This window comes from Brachyistius frenatus, unplaced genomic scaffold, assembly GCF_029030835.1.
Source record: "Brachyistius frenatus isolate BFR_SWC_R1_liver_20210118 unplaced genomic scaffold, ASM2903083v1 Contig_60, whole genome shotgun sequence".
Taxonomy (NCBI): domain Eukaryota; kingdom Metazoa; phylum Chordata; class Actinopteri; family Embiotocidae; genus Brachyistius; species Brachyistius frenatus.
The window spans coordinates 2390946-2415000 of NW_027210659.1; the positions used below are offsets into that span (position 1 = coordinate 2390946).

The window sequence follows — 24055 nt, forward strand, 5'->3', positions numbered from 1 at the left end:
GGAAAAGATTATGGTTTGAGTTATAGTAAGTTTTACATAAGTAATATTACATGTGTCGCTGAAGTTACTTAACATGTGTTACCTAAGTTAAATATGTAACAATCCACATTGATTTGTACTTTTTCACAGACTCACACACAACCACCTCTCTGTATACTTTCTCACATGACCTCCGTCTTCACTGGTCATAGTTGTGTCCTTTACATGCCTAAATCAGGCAAAACGTGTTGCTGACACAGTGTCCTCTAGTGGACACACTACACTCTCTGGTGTGATATTGAGGTGACACATTCAGTCTCAGAGCTCTGATCAACCAATCAATCAATCAATGCAATGCAAAAGCAATCAAAAAGTTCAGCTAAATGATGAAACCATCGTCAGCAAAACCTGGAAGAAATCATCATTTGGGATGCTGGTTTGATTAGGTCATAAAAAGGTCATAAAAACAAGTTAGACCAAACTTTGTTTATCCCTGCTACCATAAAAAAAAGTCTGAAGTCCATTATACAGCGGTGTAATTTAGATAAGTACTGGTTAAATACAGGCAATCCTAAAGTAATGGTCACGTTGAAATTAGAGTTACATGATTAATGTGAGATTATCATCAAAAAAATAATCTTCTTCTGCTGTTAATTCATAATGATTATTTTTTAAAAGGCCCCAAATCTCCTGGTTCAGGCTGTAAAGGTCTGCAGCCTGTTGTGTTTTTATATCAGTGTAATTAATACTTCACGGCTGATTGACTGTGGTTCATGTTAGTCTGATCTGGTCCTTCCAGATGAACTGAGTTAAGGTATAACACTTGTTCAGGCTCTGAATAAAGTGATAGACTGAAGCCCTTCTGGTAACTTCCAGGTGTGATTTGGTTGAGCGGTGCTGAAACTTGAGGTAATTCCTTGACCGGAGCAACTTCATGATGAAAAGAAACGCAGGCTCACTTTGATCCTTGATGAAAATAACATGCTCAATAGACACTGACAGAGAACATCTTCATACACTTTGAGGGAGAGGAGTTTCCAGAGAGGCCTGTCAGTGACTATGTATCTGTGTCTTTATGTTTGATGTGTTTAATCCCTTTCAAGTTCATAGCTGGATTCAAGCAGGAGACTGTCGGACTGAAGACATTTATTAGAAGGACGTACTTAAAGAAAAAAAACAACAACACAAAGTAGTAATAGCGTTAAAAAAAAACAAAGTTTTCACAGAGCCTACTTTCAAAAAGAGCTAAAAAATAGATATTTTCACTGAGCATCTAGTAATAGCAAAGGAATGATGTAAACAGGATGATTAAACTAAAAATATTTGAACTAATACACAAAACTTTTAGCTGCTGAGAAAAATCAAAGCAAAGAGTTGCTTTCTGAAATTGTTAACATTGAACTTTGATTGACTTTTTATGCATTAAGAGTTTATAGTGCAACAATAAATCAATTCAAACGTCTTTTCACCACTTTTACATCTTTTCAAAGTCTGCACATCTTCTACAAACACCCCACACACAAGAACTAACAAGCAGTTAGCTGTGTTTTCAGTTTCAAGCTGGTGTATGGCACAGTTGTTGTAGCTTTGTTCATCCAAGGAGGCACCAACATGGTCATGGTAAAGGTTTGTGTCGGCCACATGTGCAACACATATCCTCACACACACTGCTTGTGTGGGCCACATTTGTACCTGAGTAGGTATCAACAAAAAGAGTTATGACTTTAACTGAACTAAAATGTTTCCACATCTACCTACAAAAACACACACCCTCCGAGTCCCTGAATGTGTTGGCATTGTTCTGGAGGTGTTTTATCTCCATGGTCACGGATCAGCACCAGGAAAACGACCTCCCCACCATTTCAAAGAATAACTTGTTGGGCTTTCTGAAGTACCGGCAGAGCTTCTTGAAGGCCATGATGCTGAGTGGCGCGTGTGGCCTGCCTTTGGACTCGTCCAGGCACTTATCGTGTCCTGCAGACAGGAGGCAGTAGAAGCCCTTCGTGGTGTTGTAGTAGAAGTTGCTGGGGTTGATTCTGGGCGGCAGGTCGAGAAACCTCTCTGCCTTTCTCAGCTCTGGGAAGGGATCCCGAATGAGCGCATCGCCGTCCACCACATGGATCTGCTCCCTGGGGAAGACCTCCAGCCAGCGGGCCAGATGCTGGTGGTACAGGCTCCTCTGCAGCGCCTTGTATCCAGGGTCGATGTGGCCCTTGTGGAGCAGGAGCTCCTCCAGGGGCTGGTAGGGCTTGTGCCGTGTCAGGCGGTTGTGGAGGACCTGGGTGTAGTCGGAGATCAGCCTCTCTGCTGGGTCCCGGATGATGAGTAGCAAACGGACGGCAGGATTCATGTCCCACATGCGTGCGGGAACCTGAGGAGCTGCAAAGTAGCCGGGGGTCTTCTCCACGGTCAGCTGACTGGGCAGGGTGAAGGGCATCTGGGCTCGGTACCAGGCCAGACCTCGGCGGAAGTGCTCCTCCACATTGAAGTAGTGCACCTGTCAAAGACGCAGGAGGTGGATACAAGTCGAGCAGAGCTGATGTAGAAAAAAAACAACCTTTCCATTTATTTTTATGCCACTTACTGATGCAGTTTTATTGAAACAAATCTTTACTTTAAAAATATTTAGGGTAATTTTAAGTGATTACTTTTAAGCCTTTTTACCATCTAAAAAAAATTCAGCTCTTTTCCTTTTGTCCCCAACTTGTCCAAACCGATTATCTCAGGCGCTATCGTTTCAACTTTGCAGTCCTCACCTTAAACTATCCTGATAAGTGTTTCTCTCTGTGCAGCTTCCTCAGGACAGACCTGTCATCATTCATAATCTTAACAGTACACCACACACTGCGTATAAATTTAAGTGACTCGGCTTTGACTTCATCTCTCTCTCTGGAGGATGTGTGTGTGTCTGAGCTGAACTGCTCTTGGACCTGCGGTTGACCTCATCTTTGATTCATGTTACACAGTTGACTTGATTTACAGTTCATGTAGCAGTCCAACATAACATTTTCATAGATTTCTCCAAGATTTATGCTTTTATTTTGAAAATCGGTGTCTTCAAAAACATTGTAGCTACGAGACAAAAGGACGTATTGAAAATAACTTGTGATTACCCTTCCTCACGTCCGACAAAGAACAGCACACACACTTCTCGGAGTGTTTCCAAGCTCAAATCAGCTCCCTGTCCACCCAAAACTTTTCACATTCATATATGTTTACAGCTGTCAGGTTCTGTATATGATTCATGGGTTAATCTACAGTTTAAATTAGTTCTCAGTTTCTGTAAGTAAAAGGTCTAAGAACCAAAACATAGTCATCGGGAAAAATGGTCCCTGTCAAATTGTAAATCATTAATGTGATCACCTTTAAGGAGCATTTTAATCATGTAAATGGTCCAGGTGGCACTGGGGCTGCATTCTTTATGTAGGGACTGTTAGGAAGTTTGAAATTCAGTAATACTTTATATTCAATAGTGAATGTCAGCTTCAGCCAAGAGATTCATTTAAGTGACAAGTTTCGTCAGGTGGTAACTATTGATTACTTTCATTATTAATCAATCTTCAGATCATTTTCAGGATAATTATATTAATTGTCAGAGTATAGTGTAATATGTCCACTGATAACATTAAAATTAATAGTTTTGTCTGACCAACAATTCAAGTAGTTTACTGTCAAGACAATAAAAGCAGAAACTTCTCACATTAGAGAAGCAGCATCTAAAAGTTTAACCTCTTTGCTCAATAAATGGCTGAAATAAATAAACGGTTCTGAAAATTGTGCAATTGATTATCAGTCAAATGTATAATTGAATAACCAACAGATAGAAAGTATTTGATTAATCAACAGTCTCCACTCTTCAGTTATGTAAAGTGGTACTACCTGAAATTCCTAATGTGCCTTTAATGTTTGAAGCTATAGATGGTAAATTGGGATTTCATGTTTCCCAGTAAACTGTACTCTAAAATATGGGATAATTAGAGCATTGTCGTTCCCAAACAACCAACATATAAGATGTAAACATGGCCTGACAGTTGTGTTACATAAGGTTGGATTATTTATTTATTTATTTTATTGAATAAAGTACTTAGTTACTTTTCCTCTCTGGATCATATATGAACCTTCAGCAATGCAATAATGTTAAAACATTCCTTTAGAAGTAAGAAGGGTAGAAATGACTGAAAAGACCTGATCAGTTGATCAGGGTTATTACATCCTTTAACGTTCGAGTAGATTTAGGCTGTGTGTAGAGAAGTTTGTTGTTTCTATGTCATATGATTATTAGAAAGCGTTCTCGCTGGAATTTTGTTATTCAGAGAGAAAAGACAACTGTGACCTCGAACCAGATGGGTGTTTGGTATAATAGGTCGGTAAGCAGTAACTGAACACAAGGGGTTCCTGAAGTGTCAGGTTTTTTGGCCCAGAAAAAATACATGCATTTAATACAATGGAAATGGAATTCATTCATCAAGATGTCATTAGATAATGAAAATCTAATCTGTAAAGGTATTTTCTCTCCAGTAAAGTGACTGATCATATTAGACATTCTTGAGCAGTGGAGCTGGTTTGAACTACTTCAGTTAAAGGGTTTAGTCCAGTGTTTTCTAATTGACAGATTGGCCCTCCTCAAAAGAGTCACAAAACAAACCAGAGGAAGCTTCAGATGATCAGTGGGAGAGGTAAGAAGAAAGATAAATTAATCTGTTTAATTTTTTGACTTTTCTTTAATCTTTGTTTGGATTATTTAAACAGCTACTGAAATTAAACATTTGCAGAGGAAACGTCTCTCTTTGAAATTATTGACTCCTTTTTTTTCAAAAGTTGTTACACTTCATCTAATACACATATTAGTCTTTTTCTGTTTTTGTAAATCTACTGTCCTAACTAGAAAGATGAGTTGCACAGCACAACATCAAAATTAATACTTAAAGTATAGCCTGAGTGGATCTGAGTAGATCTGTTGTGGTGACTGTTGTTATTAGGTGACAGAGTTTTACCTCAGCCTTTGCAACTTCCACATCTGGGTGCAGGTTGAGCATCTCCAGCAGGGCTCTGGTGCCACCTTTACGCACGCCAATAATAATAGCTCCGGGCAGCCGCTGCTGGGTCACATTGGAAAAGGAGGAGGAGGAGGAGGATGATGAAGGGGGGTAGACGGGAGGAGTAGAACCCCCAGTGCGTAATTCCCTTAAGCACATAGACAGCTGAGTCTGCAGCAGGAGAAGCACCAGCAGCGCGAGTATCACTGTCCACAGCATGGTGCCACACACACACACACACACACACACACACACACACACACACACACACACACACACACACACACACACACACACACACACACACACACACACACACACACACACACACACACACACACACACACACACACACACAGAGGCGGAGCGGTGGTTATGGGCACACAGTCATGAAGATGTTGTGCTTGTTATCAGTCAGCAGGGAGCCTCAAGAGGGAGCTCTTCAATTGGACGACCTATGAACCGAGAAAAAAATAAAGGTTATTGTCCAGTTTTTCTGTCTCACTCTGCCACGTTCTGATTTAACACGGCTCCTGTGGTAGAAACACAAGGTGAATAAATATAAATTTAGTAAGAATGATGTTGGTGAACAAGCAAAATGAGTTCCCTTTTCAATGTGACTAATCTAATGGAACAGAAAGTGAGCAGGATAAAAACTGATGGCTGAAATGAGACGTCTGATGTTATTTTTTATCAAGTTTATTGCAACCTCTCACAATATTTTAGGTCAGATAGACTGCAGCTCTCGAAACCAGGAAACTACACTGTTAAATTAAACTAAGAAAAAAAATTGTGTTGGCCTAAAGCAAGTTTAAAAAAAAAAACATAAAAAACGTATCATTCAGTGTCAACAAACGGTTCATATAAAGTAAACAGAATAAAGACAAACAGTGTGCCAAAACAGCACAAACAAACAGGTGAGTAATTGCAACAATACATTTGAGTACATTTTCATTCTCTTACACTATTTTGTGCCTTTTTCTAGCCACTGTATTTACACATATGTTTTTCGAGTTGTAATACTGAATGGGATACTTAAGTATTTGTGTACTCCAATAGAGCTTCAAAAGATTCAGGTATGTACATACAACAAAAAACATAACTTTCCTCATGAAAACAAGCAGATTGGAATGTAATAGGTTTGAACTGAGAGTCATAACAGCAGTCTGGTATCCATAATGACTCGCTATATATATATATATATATATATATATATATATATATATATATATATATATATATTATAAACTTCTACTAATATCAATCAAATAAAACCTTTTTTGACAATGACAACAGTGTCAAGTGTTCTGAAAATTTCAACATTTTCTGTGGGTCAGAGATCCAAATGATCCAAATCAAAGATGGTGAAATTTGAAAAACGAGTGAATCTGTGTCATGACCAAACTAAATCCCCGAACATTCAGCAACAAAAGCATAAAAATCCTGAAATATTTCCTGTAAGTGAGGCAGAGTCGGCAACACTCAGATTATGAGAGTGCCGTCACAGTGCACTTTCTTTTCATCTCACAGACCGCAGTCGCTCCATGCACACATGCCTGCTCGACTGTTTCATGATCCATATGTCTGAGAAGGCTCTGGGTTCTAATGTGCCATTGTACAAAGTCTCAGTCCAAGAAGTGGTGATTTCAGTGCAGAATATAGGGCTGTGGTGTGATTATGGCCAGAAAATATTAAAATATTAATCTACATCTGAAGCACACACAGAGGAGATGCATTGGAAATGAATGCTGATCTGGGTTTTAGGGTCTCCCCAAGGAGCACTAACACCCCTCTGAGCTCTGCGCAACCACTTTTACAGTAGAAAACAAATCCTGAGAGGCGGACCGCTGCAATATGTCTCATTGAGGTTTTAGGGTTTAATCTGCATTTGGTGAGGTTTCAAAATATTTCTTAAGGAAACACAAGATGCATCGAAGGGGTTAACTGATCTCTCATCCAAGACAGTTTTATTTCAACTGAAAATCAAACATCATCTCATCTGCTGGAAGAAAATCGAACCTGTGATCAGCTTCGCATGATCAGCCAACATCATCTCTGGAAATCTTTTTTTTTTTTTTTTTTTTTTTTACTTGTTTATTTCTGGCCATCATAATCATATTTATTCAGACTCAATGAATAGTGAAAGACTTCTTAAACAATGTCTTGGCCTTCAGCACAGCTCTCTGTGGTTAATGTGTTTCAAAGAATTGCGTCTGAGAGAAGAGCTGTTGTTTTTACAGATGTGTGTGGTCCTGACCAAAATCTGACTTACAAGCTACGAAGTGTGACAACCAGACGTGCACACACAAACAGGAAATTCAGTGTGAAAACGTGTCCCAGTGTCACCCGAACAGTTTTAACTGCTGATGAGTGGTAAGAACTTAAATAGTCTTAAACAATACAGCAATGATCACTGGACAGGGGCAAAATGCTCCTTTAAACTGGGCACAGTAAAGGAATAATGAGCCTTTTCTGCACATAGTAATTAGCTTTCTTGCCCAGAGTAAGATGAGAGGGTCCAGTCTGTGGGATTAATATGAAGTTGGAGCCAGGAGATGGTTTGGTTATCTTAGCCTAAACAGCCTGGCTGTATCCAAAAGCAAAAAACAATCTGCCAACCAACACCTCTAAATCTCACTAAAAGAACTATTTTCTTTGTTTTCTATTTTTATTTGTCTACAAAATCTGTGAGACCTTGAAATCTGTCATTCTGCCTGTGGCTGTGGAAATGTGAGCTAACATCCAGTCACAGAGGAGGACTGAAGGTATCACCTGTGTAATGTCGATGAGGCAGAGATGAAACTCAGACAATATTCTGCTGTTCATTTTATCATTGTTAGCAAAACAAAAAGTTACATCTAAAGAAAATCCAATGATAAGAGGAGCAGTGCACATTTTGTATTTGGTTTCACGTTAAAAGAAACCCTGCTATAAATCTGTAACAACAATAGTCGCTGATTTAGGCGATTTAAATTGTGCCACTACGAAATGTCAAACTCCCAAGTCAGATTTTCTTTTCCTGTTTCTGATTTTGAGAACATTGTGTAAAATATTAAAATAATATTTTGTGATAGTTGTTGCATTGGATTGTGATCTGTTGAAGTTGGTATCGAGGGAGAGACTGAACTGGACAGACTGAAAACATTTTCTTTGACGTTTACGAGAACTGAGACATTTCTGACAACGTGCACTGCATGTTACAGCGCTGTAAGAAGCTGTTTCTTCAGGGCCGGTGGACACCACCAACATCATCAACACCAACAAATGACACAAAGCTGTAATTTATTAACTTTTTAAAAACAATGTCAGACATTCAGTGACAATTCTCTTTAATTAAAACAGCAATTAACAAAGCACCACATCCTCCCTCCTGTTTTGTGTTCCAGTGCTTTTCCTGTTGTTGCTGTTAATATTGTTACTGTTGTTACTGTGCCGAAGCTGCACTGATGCGACTGAGTTATTAATTAGTGTAACAATGTTCTGGTTCAGCGGTGGAAACCTGTCTAGCGTTGTTCCTGTAGCGTGGCGCTAATTGCACCTTTAGGGAGCGACACTGCACCCCCGACCTTCTGTGCAATCCCCTGGCTTGGTGACATTGGCGTCATCCATCCAGCTGCTGCCATCCCTCATTGGCTGAGGATGGGAGCTTCAGGGTACACCATGTGTGTGGGTTTTGTTTGTTGATGAAGGTGTTGTGGGTGTGGCGACTGTTCACCACGCTTTTACTGTTAGAAGCAACGATTGATGCTCGAACAGATGAATTCTTACAAAATATTTCCGACTTCTCCTTTTAAATCTTATTTGTGAGTTACAGAAAAAGTGTAATTAAATCATGTTCATCAACCGCTTCAGATCAGTACATAGTACAAATCTAATGTATGAATGAAATCATAAACTATTATTTATAGTTAAAATATGTATAACTAATATAACTCCATGCTTCTCAGCTTCAAATTGTTAGATATTTAGAAGCTTTAATCAAAAACCTTTACCAGTCATAATTACCACTTGGATACTATTTACAAGTGGGAAATGAATAATTACGGTAACTCCTGAATGACATGAATGCAGCGTCTTGAACACAAATTACAGCCGAGGTCGATGTTTTGTAGGCCGACATGGTCACAAACCAAAGTATTGGACATAAAAGTGATTACTACAGTTATAACTAATCGTCCTGAGGGGGACGTGAATGTCCAAATGTTTTTTAGCAATATTTATTTAGTTGTTATTGTTGTTGTTGAGTGGTATTTTGGTGTGGACTAAAGCCAAAACCAGCCAAACACAGACATTAACAATCTCTTTCAAAAAGATTGAAATCCCTCCAACATTTGTCAAAATATGAGACAAAGTTCAGCTGACAGATTTTTAGGCCACTAAAATTTGCATTCAAGATATTTTAAAGCATCACCACATTGAAGCCCCACACAGACATCACTCATTTTTTCCCTGTGGTCATATGTTGCTCTGCAACTGATGAATCCAAGATTCCATGCATGTGTGTTTTTCGCTGAAATTCGGACCTATTTCAGCTACTGTGTTTCTAGCTTTGTGCATACTCAGAAAAATTAGCAAGATTTACAAATCTACAGTTACAATACTGCTTTGATGTGCCTTGTGGTCTCTCTGTGTGTGTGTGTGTGTGTGTGTGTGTGTGTGTGTGTGTGTGTGTGTGTGTGTGTGTGTGTGTGTGTGTGTGTGTGTGTGTGTGTGTGTGTGTGTGTGTGTGTGTGTGTGTGTGTGTGTGTGTGTGTGTGTGTGTGTGTACTACCATTTACTGCCTTGCGCTGCTCGGTATTCTCTGATTACAGACCTATAATATGTAACTTTTTGGCCAGTATCAGCTGTCCTACATCTGAACTCTGCCTCATGTTTAGCTGCCAGCAGCGAGATGCTGATTCAGACCTTCAGTCATCATTTTGATGTGAAGTGGCGAGCTGATGCCAGCCGCAGTGAGGGGTGAGCACAGTTTCTGTATGTATGAGCAGCTGAGACAAAGACAGAGATCTTTTGGGAGGTTTTCCCGTGTGTAGATGTGTGTGTTGAACGGAGAGACACATGCCTTGTGTTAAGTGGTTGCATGAGTCCCTTGTGACTCCTCTGTAAACTGGAATATTCCCTCGCAGTCAAGTTGCCTTGCTTCCACCTCACCTCGTGACCTTCCTCTCCCTCCTCCATCCCTTCATACCCTCCTCCTCACCCTCACTTGTCCTCTTTAACCTCCGCTCTGTTTCCCCAGCCCGTCCCAGACTCTTTCTTTCTGGATTGTTTGAATCCCTCTCTGTGTATCTGGCACAGCTAACAAACCCCAGCACCATTCTAATGGGGATGGCCTGCAGCAGCCTCTTAGCTGCTCATAAATAAAACACAAGTGCACCTTTTTGCCCTGGAATATGTTCAAGTCAATGAACTTTTAATCTTGACGAATCAGAAATGAGACAGGATCGGATTTAGAAATCAGAAAAAACTCCATTTCATTCAAGCCCCAAATATAGTCACGGGATAAATGGGCCAAAGAAAAAAGTCATCTGCTCACAGATAATGGGTGAAAACTGGTTATACTTCCATATTTTTAACTGAAAGTAACCAGTCTGAATAAAAAAAAAAAAAAATGTGTCCATGTGCAAAGGTGGTGCTCCCGCATTTCTAAACAATCAATTTACAGTATGAGCGGTTGAAAATTGGCAAATAAAAACTGGAATATATTCTTATTTGACCTTTCCTCAGTCCCTTCTTAATAATAGTTAAAAAAAAAAAAAAGAAAACAGCTGAATTTGGAAAAAGACATTTTCTAACAGTCTGACGGCCCAGAGAGGTTTTTTTTTATTGGCACCATATGAGGTCTAAGTTCGCCTCTTAGCTCTGCTCAATGAGCCTCACATGAGTCATTGCAAGTCCTTGTCTTTCCTGCTTATCGCTTCTTGTGATTCACATTAGCCGGCAAGGAAAAGGGAGAACAAACAACAACAATGCCAAGATTGTCAATGATGCATGAATTCTCCATACTGACACACACATATTTCAGCAGACTGGAGACCATAGATAAAAAAAAGAAACGGGGGAAGGGTGGAGTGTAATTATCTGTGAAAGGCAGATGCTGCCATCTGCATTTTGGGAGAATACCAGTGTCTTATAAGTTCTGTGTGTGTGTGTGTGTGTGTGTGTGTGTGTGTGTGTGTGTGTGTGTGTGTGTGTGTGTGTGTGTGTGTATCTTGTCTCATCTACATGTGTGCAGCGCCTCTGCCTTTTGTGTGAGCACGCAGCATGTGACTGCCTGCAATCCAGGCCCTTGGAAATATCTTTTTACTGAGCGATGGTATTTGGGGGGTGGAGGAAGGATTATCCTGTATCGCCAGATGAGGCGAGGCAGCGAGGGAGGAGACGGGAGGTAGGGAGGCAAGATGGGGCTGAGGTACAGTTGATGTGTGTGTGTGTGTGTGTGTGTGTGTGTGTGTGTGTGTGTGTGTGTGTGTGTGTGTGTGTGTGTGTGTGTGTGTGTGTGTGTGTGTGTGTGTGTGTGTGTGCGCGTGTGTGCGTGTGTGTGTGTGTGTGTGTGTGTGTGTGCGCGCGCGCGTGTGTTTGTGTGTGTGTGTGTGTGTGTGTGTGTGTGCGCTGCAGGAGAGTGTGTGTGTCAAGCAGCAAGAAGATTGTTCCTGGTAGGGGGTGGCATAGTGAAAAGCTTTGGATTGCCAAGGCTGTCATATCACCAAGGCTGTGAGAGTCTGATAAAACTCTCTCTGTCCTCCTTCCTTTTCTTTCTTCTTTCACTCAGCCTCCCTTCATCCGTCTCTTTTTTACTCTCTGGTCTCCTTCCTTCCCTTCATCCTTTTGGGTCTCCCCTTTGTTTCCGCTGCCATTTCTCTTTCTTTACCTCCAAACTTCCACCTGCACTTCCTCAGTTTTCTGTTTGTCTCCGTGCACCTTCTCATGCCCTGCTCCCATTCAACCAATCTCACTGATTACACCATATACACACAGAGATGATTGCCTTTCAGATTAACAAAGGGAACGTAACAAGGCTGGCACTATTTCACATCCCGTTCCTGCCCGGAGAGGAGATGGCCAACACTCAGCAGGGGGTCTTTAATCAAAATAGATGGAGCCATCTGAGAAAATAAATCGGTCACGCTTCCGGATCGGGTCAACCATGTTCCTCAGTTATCACACAGAAAAGATGGAGGACAATGAACAGTAGGAATCAGAATGCTTGGTTTGCAAAGTTTGACTCAAAAAATACTCAAGATTGTTGAAGTCCACCTTTCTCCTTTTGCTGTCAGATTGTGTTACAAAAATCCCTTTAAGCCCAACAAAGCTTCCTATCTGCCGCCGGGTCTTTCAAAGTTCATAGATAAGATGAAAGGAGCATGAGATGTGGATGAGAGGGTGAAAAGACCTCTTCCATATCTATTGAAGTCAAGAAATTCTGCTTCTTCCAGGCACTGTGTCTGTCTCTGTGAGGAGTTCGAGGCACCAGGCACTGAGCCCGGGGAAAGATGTGCCGGCACGAGTGGAAGATTTGATCTTTCTCAGAGAGACATTGAAAGAAGAAGACAAAGAGAGGACGAATCAGACAGAAGGTCAAAAACAGAAACCATCGTGACAAGATTCACTTTCTCTCCGTCTCTCTCTGAGAAGTTTGTCTCAGCTGCAAAAGCTCATGTGGGCATTATTAAATGTATCTTCTGCATGAGTAAAATGTGACTGGTGTACATGCATACAGTCCTCCAAATCAAATTACTTTTAAAAGGTAAATCTGCCATGGTTAATGCGTGGGGAGGTTTAGGATGAAGCAAAGATCGTTGAAACAAGTTAAGGTTTTTGGGTTCATGGATAAGAGAAACCGAAGAAGTCCTCCAACTCATACGACCATACAGGTTGTTTGTTCCAACCTTTAAATACACACCCGTAGGTTCAGGCAACAAAACCACTTGATTAGTTCAAGGGAAATATAATGGCTTGGGTTAAAATGATGACTTGAACTGTGTTGTGTCATTGTGGCAACAGCAAATGATCTGCATTTATACAGGGCTTTACACTGTTTCCCATTCACACACACCAATGCTGCCATCAGAAGCAACTCAGGATTCAGTGTCTTGCCCAAAGGCCCTTCAGCATGTGGACAGAAGAAACGGAAGGAGGAATTGAACCACCAACGTTTTGATTGGTGGACCACCTGCTCTACCATCTGAGCAGCTGAGCTCACTGAAATGATCTGAGTTTGTAAATAAAGCTGCTTCCAGTCGAGGACCTCCAACACGGCTGTCAAAGAGATAGAGAACATTAAACCTGCATCTGATGTAAATTCATGACTTCTTTATTTGTTCTTTATCCAACTCCCTCTCTGTTTATGTTTCAGTCATTCTGACCTTCACCGATGTGATGTCTGTCCATCTTTTACTCATCAGCCCCCTGCTGCTTTTCAAACTAGACAAAAAAAAAAAACCAAAAAAACTGTGAGCAGCCCATCAGCCTCCGCCTACCGCCCTTTCACCCCCTTATCATCTTATTCACTCACACATGCATAACACTCAGATAACCCCATCCCCCACCCCAACCCCCCCTCTCTCCGCTGAAACCCCTCCTCCTCCCCCCATCTTCAGCCGTGCACACTCCAAGATCTGGGTCAACTATATCAAACACCAAAATGCGCCTGCTCCTTCTCCTCTGTTTACTGTGTGTGTGTGGTGCATAAATATTAAATGTGTGTGTGTGTGTGTGTGTGTGTGTGTGTGTGTGTGTGTGTGTGTGTGTGTGTGTGTGTGTGTGTGTGTGTGTGTGTGTGTGTGTGTGTGTGTGTGTGTGTGTGTGTGTGTGTGTGTGTGTGTGTGTGTTCAGAAGAAGAAGTCACGATCTGTTGTTATTTTATCGGAACGTGTGCACGGGGGGATGGAGGGGGAGTCTGATTAGGAAATAGTTTTATCAAAGGGATCTTTGTGTGTGCATGCATAAGAGAGCAAGCTGTTTATAATAGTGTGTGTGTGTGTGTGTGTGTGTGTGTGTGTGTGTGTGTGTGTGTGTGTGTGTGTGTGTGTGTGTGTGTGTGTGTGTGTGTGTGTGTGTGTGTGTGTGTGTGTGTGTGTGTGTGTGTGTGTGTGTGTGTGTGTGTGTGTGTGTGTGTGTGTGTGTGTGTGTGTGTGTGGAAGAGAGAGCGAGACAAACAGAGAGCCAAGCTTGCTGGGACTGTGTGTAAATTTTGCTCTAATTAAAAGATGTTTTGGCCTGAGTGTCTGGGCATCGCCGCTGGCATACACTCTACACTCGTGTCTGTGTGTCTGCTGTGTGTGTGTGTGTGTGTGTGTGTGTGTGTGTGTGTGTGTGTGTGTGTGTGTGTGTGTGTGTGTGTGTGTGTGTGTGTGTGTGTGTGTGTGTGTGTGTGTGTGTGTGTGTGTGTGTGTGTGTGTGTGTTTGTCGACCTGGCTTCGAGCCCAGTACATGCCATTTGGATTTAGAGAGGTAGGAGAAAGAGAGCGATGCTTGGTCATCCCCTGAGTCAGGTACATGATGAGCCATTTTATACTTTCTCTGTCACTTTTTGTCACCTATTTCTGTCACTCTCCGTCTTCCTCCTCCAGTTACACACCAGTGAACTCCACACAGCTGAACGCTTTACATTTACATTAAATTATACTTACTGTCTGCTGGAAGTTTAAATGCAGTTAGCTGTAAGGTAACAACACTGTATCTGTCGAAAAGCAGAAAGCACTAAGAAACGGATTTCCTTCCATAATGTTCTTAATCTGGTAGTTTTACTTCAGAGAAATCTTAATACTATAACGTGTCATATTTTTTAGACAAAACGTGTGTTCCCCACCCATAGCAAATATTCAGAGAAGACCCTCTCCTGTTTCAACATGACAGTGGCCTTGTTTTGTGGGAGAACTTTGCTTTTCTGACCTTAAGCACAAGTTACAGGTGAACTGAACACAAACTGTGAGTTACACTTCATCACCAACATGTGTGTTGGACTACATAAACACTCTCGTGGTTTAATGACAGCAAATCCCTGCAGCCAGATTCAAAGTGCTTAAATCCTGTCATGTTGGGCTTCTGCAGGATCGACTGATTCGAATGAATGAATACTGCTGTGCTGCGTAAACAAAATTAAGAATTTGACAGGATTTTGACTTGTGTTGATCTGACTTAGACCAAGAGTTATTAAGCAGTGCAACACATTAAAGAATTTGGCATCCAATTAGAGGGAAACAAAATGTCATATAACCAACCCTTAAATATGATTTTCCAAATTTTAAGAAGACTGGGTGCAATTCGAAGAAGGAACGTCAAAAAGGAGAAAATACATCTTTTCAGTTTGGAATTGAAGTAAAGTTGGAAAATCTTTTCCTTTAATTGCTTCAGTGTACAAATGCTTTAAGACAAGATACGAAGTGCCTAACAAATGGCCTCACAGTGGAATCACAGTATGAGTGCAAGACATTAAACTGAAGTCTTTATTACACATATAAACAACAACAAAAACAAACTCATGACCAGAAACAACTTCGATATTTGATGCTGTTGAAGAGAATTCTGTTAAAATGATGGATGATCACACTGACCACACACTGTTGAATTCACACCCCCGCCCCCACCCCACTGCCAGCATCCATGTTTACACACTCACACACACACACACTGACAGATTGAACATATGTGGGCTCTCTCACAGTGACAGTAGCCCCGACAGCTTGGCCTGACAGTGAGAGGAGCCTGACCTGTCAGAGTGGATTTAACCCGCCAGTCACTGAGGAAAAGCGGGACACTCGAGGGCTTCTGTCTCCGTTATATGGGGGGGGGGGGATTTGGGTGTATTCCCTTTCAGCAAATTGACAAGGTCAGCAGCTGCGGGGCAGCAGACACCATCATCTTGTTTTTTCGGGTGAATTCAGTGTCATTCGCTGCACATGAGTGTGTCGCGCTTGTGTACATATAGGTGTCTGCAATGAGGGCGAGCGGACAGATGGGGGTGGGCAAGTTGTGTCTGGTCAATATCATCACGGGCCAGCGAACCCAAATATTAACTGAACTGTACGTTTTGGGAGGGGGGAGTTACAAACTGCACAAGCAGAAGGAAAAGAAAACACACCGCTAAGGTGTAAAAAAAACACCAAAAAAACAGGTGGTGTTTTAATAAAAGAGGAGGATTTAATGGTGCGAGGAAGAGTAATGGAAAGTGAGTGATGAAGGAAAAGAGAGAAAGAATTATGTACCATCATCAGGTGTGTTTGAGCTCCTGCTGGCAGATTACCATGGCAACCATTTCACCTGGGCAGTAGACCCCTGGGGCTGAGGATTGTTAAGGATGGAAAAGGAGAGACAGAGGGGGGTGAGGAGGCTGTGGATACAGATGATGCCACAGTTGGTGTGGTCTTACAGCCAAACGAAGCCCTGCGGCGACAGAAATAAACCAAACGGGCTGCCGGTGGCTTTGGTGTCCAAAATGGACGATTAGTCTGATTGGTGTCTCAACGGTTCAACCGTAAGGTCAACAGATACTCACGCTGGGAGCAATGATTAAATGAAATAAAGTCCCTCATGTCTAAATAGAATCCCCGAGCTGCTTTCTGATTTGTATTTCTGATGTGTAATTTTAAGTTAAAAACAACAAAATGAGGTTTGATAAAGTGTCGTTTTGCTGGCTGCTTTAATTCATATTTTGATGTCATCACTTTTTAATGTAAAATAACTGCTGAAAATGTTGATATCAAAATGAATTACCGCCCAACTGTGCAGCTCTTTGGCTTCTTTGGGATAACTTTTGTTTTGCTGTGAGACGTGTTTACTGTATGGTTTAGCCTCACAACTCTTTTGTAACGCTTAAACTTCCTGCAGCCACCGTACCCAGTGAGACAGATTTAACGAGTGACCATATTAAAGGTTTCAGCAGGCTCAGAGAAATTTCGCTTATTTGGATCAGAAACACGACTCGAAGTGAATGCTAACGTTGCTCCTTTAAATATACTGTGTGCACAAGTTTGATCACATGCTCACTCAACCTCCTCCTTTTCCTCTGTATGTGTAGTGTTTGTGCAGATTTATGCTTGGCGAACAGATACTGTATCACAGATGACACCATTAAGGTGTATTACAGAGTCAGTAGGGAGAACGTTTCTGTCTGTTAATGTTTGATAGATTTATGCCATTATGTGCTTTAAAAAAAAAAAAAAAAATTATAACAGTTTAAGTTGCAGGCTGCTTTGGATTCTTTAATTGAAAACGGTTGAATAGGAAGCAGTCCTGCAGTGGCTACAAATTAAGCTCTACAATCTGCCTCAGAGGCCGAGATGTAGGTGCTTTCTTTCTGCCTGCCTTTCTTTCTTTCTCTCTTTGAGCCGAGCATCCCACGGCTTCTCCAGACTGTCTCTCTCAGTCCCTCAGCACACACACACACACACACACACACACACACACACACACACACACACACACACACACACACACACACACACACACACACACACACACACACACACACACACACACACACACACACACACACACACACACACACACAATGACACACACACAGAAATGACACACACAGATACACAAATTAATCCACATATGCACACATGGATGCACAAACTCATTCCCCCAGATACACTGAAAGACGTCGTTGCACTTTGTAACTCATTTTGTCACATTCATGCACACACATAACACACACACACACACACACACACACACACACACACACACACACACACACACACACACACACACACACACACACACACACACACACACACACACACACACACACACACACAAACAGAGGAAGACATGAGGTGCCTGGCAGGAGGTAGTTTTGATTGAACAAGCACTTTATGACTCTTAAATGTCTTTATTGCCCTCCTACTTAACCCCCGAACACCACCTCCTTCCTGCCCGTCACACCACAACACACACAGTCTTCAGGGGTCTCTGCGACTCCAAATTAATGAGAGCCACACATAAATATAATACCACCCAGATTGCAATTTGAACTCCCCCTACTGTCTGGAGTCTATCAAGGTCACTCCACAGATCTGAAGCACTGTTCCTCCCTCTGGGGTCTTTCTCTTTGCCCCCAATGACCTTGCTTCATACTTTTTTTCTTACATTTTGGGTGCAGGCCAGGATTCAGTCCAATGACTTTGTTACTGTACAGAGCTGGTCGATACGTGGGAGATTGGGTTGATTGATTTTAATTGGCGGGGCTCCAGGAGGCAGGCGGCCGGTGGAGGCGGTCTATCAGTAAAATGGGGCAGGAGTCCGCCTGGACTGCCTGTCCGTTCGAAGGCTGCTACTGATCGCTGTCGTTCACATTTGACCTCTGTCATGGTCAGAATGACAAATATAGATATTTTGTATTTCAGCAAACCACAAAAAACAAAAAACATGTCTGGAAATCTGTTGGAACTGCTGGTTAAATACAGAGTCAAACATTACATCATGTCATACACAGACAAACCGGATGGATCTTATGAGCTAGCAATTCAGTTATTATTGCTGCAGCTCATGTAAACTGTTGTCAAAACAATGACACATTTTTTACTCGAGCCTCGAGTGTGGACTGACATCCCATCCTTCTGATGTGCCCTTGAGCTTGACGCTGAAACGTCTGCTCCATAGCTGACCTGTGAGCGCTGTGTGAAGGAGAGCAGGTGACAGGTGAAGTCCCTCTGGTGATCAGTGCAGTATAAATGAACAGAGCAGAGATCCTGCAGGCAAACAATCCACAGTCTCAATCTGAATATGTAACCTTAAAATCTACAACAAACGATTACTTGACAAAATAATCTCATCATCAGTTCCTTCCTTCACAGTCTTCCTAAACAGACGGAGCTTCCCACTTGACATGAAATCATAGATGTTAAAATTGTCCTTCCTCTGCTTCCAACCACGTGAAGGACTTCGCGTCCATATTGGTTTTAAAAAAAACTTTACTCAGGTCGTGTTTTTTATTTTATTTTATTTTTATTTTTGCCATAATTTCTGTGCACTTTTTCAGTGGTGAAACTATCCCAGATCTCTGACTGTCTGAGCCCTCAGAGGAAAGAAAATAGAGGGTTCATAATAACGTGGAATTATCATTTTTCAAATTTAGACCAAATCTTTGCTTCTTTCATTCTCACTGGGGTTTTGACCAGATTGTCACTGCCTGCAGGTCATGTCCAGAAAAGAGATGAAACCATAACAACACAAATAACAAGTGTGTGTGTGTGTGTGTGTGTGTGTGTGTGTGTGTGTGTGTGTGTGTGTGTGTGTGTGTGTGTGTGTGTGTGTGTGTGTGTGTGTGTGTGTGTGTGTGTGTGTGTGTGTGTGTGTGTGTGTGTGTGCAATCTTGTTGGCTCTCCATCTGCCTGCCACCAGGAGTTCTTGTCACCTCAGAACCACTGCGGTGTGACAACCTACAACCTGAACGTGTGTGTGTGTGTGTGTGTGTGTGTGTGTGTGTGTGTGTGTGTGTGTGTGTGTGTGTGTGTGTGTGTGTGTGTGTGTGTGTGTGTGTGTGTGTGTGTGTGTGTGTGTGTGTGTGTGTGTGTGTGTGTGTGTGTGTGTGTGTGCGTGTGTTTTTCCTGCTAAGCTGGAGTCCCTGTGAACCTTCGCCCCGACAGAGTGGGCGGCTGCCAGGCTGATGAACTCCTACCCCAAGGTTTTGTAAATACAGTTAACATTGACCTCCTGAGTGCGTGTCCTTCCTGTCAGCTACACACAACATCCTTAAACGAGACTGAAAGTAAAGACATGTTAACATACAGGCTTTTTAATGCCTTAAGCTCATTAACTACAACTTTTTTCTGGCTTGTTGTTTAAATTAAGGCCGGACAGTATGACACCTTTAGAGCTTTCAATTTGATTAGATGTGCAATGAATTGATTTAATTTATTTATCATAAAATAGATGATACCTCTGTGCAGCAGAATTATCAAGGACTAAAGTACAATACAGCTTATAAAGCTAAAATAAAGCTTAAAAAGGCCAAATTCCACTAAGTGATGCAATCAAAGCATAAATATCAAGATAAAACATAAATATGCTGAGTGATCATTTAAGCCTACATGCTACAAGCTCTCTTTATAACATATATCTCTACCAATAAACTGTTGTTTCAAGGCACCATTAAAGATGCACTCTGATGTGATCAGTTTAAATCTTGAAGGACAATTGTTCAAATGAAGCTCAGCCTTCAGCCAACTTTTACTTTGACTGCAATTCCAAAACATTTTTTTACTACATCTAAGGTCTTCTGGAAAACCCTGCGATCCACGTCTTGAGTGCCCTTCGTACCTTTTCACAAAAAAAACACGTTTTCTTTTTCTCCCAGAATCTTTTTTAATACTTTACCGCAGCTGATTTACAAATCTCAGAAGGAATCTTTCAGAAGCACATCAATGTAGCACCAGAACGTTTTATAACACTTCCTGTCCAAAACTACATGATTTAAGAGCCAGAAGCATTTATACTGAACACTGTGTTAGTTGATTACAATAATCAGCAGTAAGTATAAAACTGTAAATAGTTTGTAGATAATAGTGGAATGAGGTGGAATAATGGTGGAATGAGCTCCCCAATGACATCAGGACAGCAGAAACTCTATACATCTTCCACCACAAACTAAAAACACACCTCTTCCGACTACCTTGAATAGTAGAACTTTAGTAGCGCTTAAAAAGGCACTTCCTTTTAGCACTTTGTAGTTTGGCTTTCTTGAAGAAAATTGTATTTTCTTGATTCTTGTTGTTCTGGGTTTTGTACCCTCTTGGTTGAATATTGTAAGTCGCTTTGGATAAAAGCGTCAGCTAAATGAAATGTAATGTAATTCACTTAAACATGTAAACCTATAGATAGTTATTTAAATTATCGAACCATAATGGGAGCTTTAAAGATTAGTTCCAATAAACAAAAATATCTCTTAGTATTAACAAAGCAGAGCATCCTCCAATCCACCTTAAATCACCTTCAGTTGCTGCAAACACACTTCTCACTTGTTCTGTCTGTCATGCCTGCAGTCATTTTCTGTCAGAGTAATGATATCTCACTTTGGAATGAAATTAATATGTAACAGAGGAGGCTGCAAAATGCGGCACACCGTGATAAAAGTCAGAGAGGAGGCATTCATAACAACGACACATAAACGTTTTGATCGTGAGTCTGTGAATGTGTCTGAGAGTGTGTGTGTGAGACGTTAATGGGCTCACTGGCTGCCCTGCTACACCGGAGGACCGTTCAGCGGAGCACGCCGACCCTCTGCTGCCACTTCTTTATGTCGACATGTAGAAGTTTAGTCACACAACCTTCACACACACACACACACACACACACACACACACACACACACACACACACACACACACACACACACACACACACACACACACACACACACACACACACACACACACACACACACACACATATTTTTCACACATTCCTACAAATCACAAACTTTGGCAAACTGTCAAAGTGTGTGTGTGTGTGTGTGTGTGTGTGTGTGTGTGTGTGTGTGTGTGTGTGTGTGTGTGTGTGTGTGTGTGTGTGTGTGTGTGTGTGTGTGTGTGTGTGTGTGTGTGTGTGTGTGTGTGTGTGTGTGTGTGTGTGTGTGTGTGTGTGTGTGTGTGTGTGTACTTGTATTTCTCATGTTGGGGGGACATAAATCTGTTTATATAGTCATATTGAGAGGACCTGCCTCCCTTTAGGGAACAAAATGTGAGTTACTGTGACATAAACACTGAGTTTCAGTTTAGGATAAGGTAAGGTTTAGGTTCAGGTGAGGGTTAGGTGAGTGGTTACAGTTGAGGTTAAAGTAAAGAAATGAATGTACAATGTCCCCTGAAGTGATGGAAACACTGTGTGTGCCCTGGTTTACTGCGCTTCAGAGGACGTTTGCTCTCTGCTCATAAATAAAGACCATGCATTATTCAGGGATGCTCCTCCAGCTAATGCCCCTTAATGTGCCCAAACAGCCATAATGTACTCTGCTACCAAGGTGGCAGAGACCCCCTCTCACACACACACACACACACACACACACACACACACACACACACACACACACACACACACACACACACACACACACACACACACACACACACACACACACACACACACACACACACAAAGACGTCAACCCTCTACCACTAGTTCTGACACAAAGTCTTTGTTGAGGCTCTTATCTCGCTCTCAAATCGTCTCATGTTCCCAATTTAAAAAAAAATAAAATCCATTTTACTTGTGATCCAAATTGCTCTTGTTAACACTGTCTGGCCATATTTCCATTGAACTTCCCTCAATTTGTCCCTAATTCTCCCTCATCACGGGCTCCCTCCCCCATTCCTTCCCTCATTATCTCTTTCCTTCTTTCTCTTTGTTTCAGAACAGGAAATATATAGAAACTGTTCACAGAAAAAACTTTTGAAACACCTCCTGTTTCTCTGCTCTCCACAACCCCGGGCTGCCAGCTTTCTGCAGAAAGGATTTTCTCTAAACAAGGATTTGTAGCTGCGAAGCTCCAGCAGCGAAGCTTCCTAAGTACGTAATCTTAATCAGATTTTGGGGAAATTTAACTGATTCCATATGGAGGTAAACAGAACACAGTTTGAAGCACAAAAATGGCCTGAAAACCCATAAAATTGGTTCAAGGTGGAGTGTTTATCACTGCTGCTTTGTTTGTCTACATTTTATCGCCGGTGTTTTATGTTTGAATCACTTTGTAATTGATTTGCCTGTTAACTGTCTGTGCTTTTAATTGCTTTGGAGGTTTGTGATCCTGTTTGTTTTGGTCTTTGTGGCGAACTTGAACTTTTCTGAAGTGTGAAATACCTCAAGTTTAAAATTGTTATTTGTTTTAAAAAATAATGTCTGTATGAGACATTGTTTCACACTTTAGGACTGCTGTGTTGAATTTGGGATGATTTGTAAAATTCAGAGCAAAACCTTACAGTGAGTCATATTATTATATTTCATTTAGCTGATGCTTTTACCCAAAGTGACTTACAACACATCGACGGTACACCATCGGGAGCAACTTAGGGTTCAGTGTCTTGCTCAAGGACACTTAGGCATGTGGACAGGAGGAGCTGGGGATCGAACCACCAACCTTCTGATTAGTGTGCAACCCACCCTACCGACTGAGCCACAGCCATATTACTTAAAAGTTTATAGCACTCATGTTGCTACACCCAACAGTGATGTCACTGCATCACTATGAATCATTAAATCACTTTTCAAATGTAAAATAGACATTTCAGTACAGATTCAAATGAGTGCCTTTGTTTAATAATATAAAGGGTGACTGCAAAGATTTTCACTGTCAGCAACCTGGGGAGAACCAGAACCAGTTTCACTGCATGAATATGTGGGTCTGGTCATCCTCTATAGAGAACCGTTTGCAGTTGTTCCATCGTACCGGACGTAGACTACGGATTCATTTTAATCAGTCAGCATGTGCAAAAACACTCTGCCACCGCTGCAACTACCTACCGTGTCCAGTGAAGCGTCTTTTTCCTGAGCACAGCGTGTTTTTAAAATTGTTTTCATGAACAGCAGCAGCTTGACGAGGTGCTGAGCGTTTATTCTGAGCTGAGCGCTAAACATTTGACGTTTTTTTCCGGTCAACAAGAGTTGCTCTCGTCACTGTCAACCAGCCGTCTAATCACAGTGAAGGAGGGGCGGGACAAACGGGGTTAACCACCGACACTGGTCGCTGATTGGTCCGCTCGTCAGAGTGGCTGTGAACATACTAATACGAACAGCGTGTCCAGACCGTGTTCACAGTGAAGAAGCTGTGAACGACAGTCTGCACAGACAGGCTTTGTGGACATCCACCTCAAAAAGTTGTGTACAGTGAACCCTCGCTATAACGCGGTTCACCTTTCACGGTCTCGCTGCTTCACGGATTTGCATCGTGCATTGTGTTCTGCATTCTGATTGGCTAAACAGTCTCTCCGCTTCTTCTCTACCTGTTTGTCAATAACGTTGCGGTTTAATATGTACACGTACGTAAAACAGCTTGCCAAATTAAAAATAATCGATGGTGGCATGTCGGTTTATAAGAA

At 41.7% G+C, this 24055-nt stretch overlaps 1 protein-coding gene across 1 annotated transcript in view; it reads right to left on the reverse strand.

Moving 5' to 3' along the window:
• Nucleotides 1-1115: 1115 nt before the first annotated feature.
• The window catches only part of hs3st1l2 (heparan sulfate (glucosamine) 3-O-sulfotransferase 1-like 2), a 26165-nt gene continuing 3225 nt past the window's right edge, over nucleotides 1116-24055 (reverse strand). Inside the window, exons 2-3 of the mRNA XM_069706010.1 lie at nucleotides 4974-5470; nucleotides 1116-2476 (exon numbers count right to left, since the gene is read on the reverse strand). Of these exons, the coding sequence (XP_069562111.1) occupies nucleotides 1811-2476; nucleotides 4974-5234 (927 nt within the window). The 5' untranslated portion in view covers nucleotides 5235-5470 and the 3' untranslated portion in view covers nucleotides 1116-1810. The remainder of the gene's footprint in view (nucleotides 2477-4973; nucleotides 5471-24055) is intronic.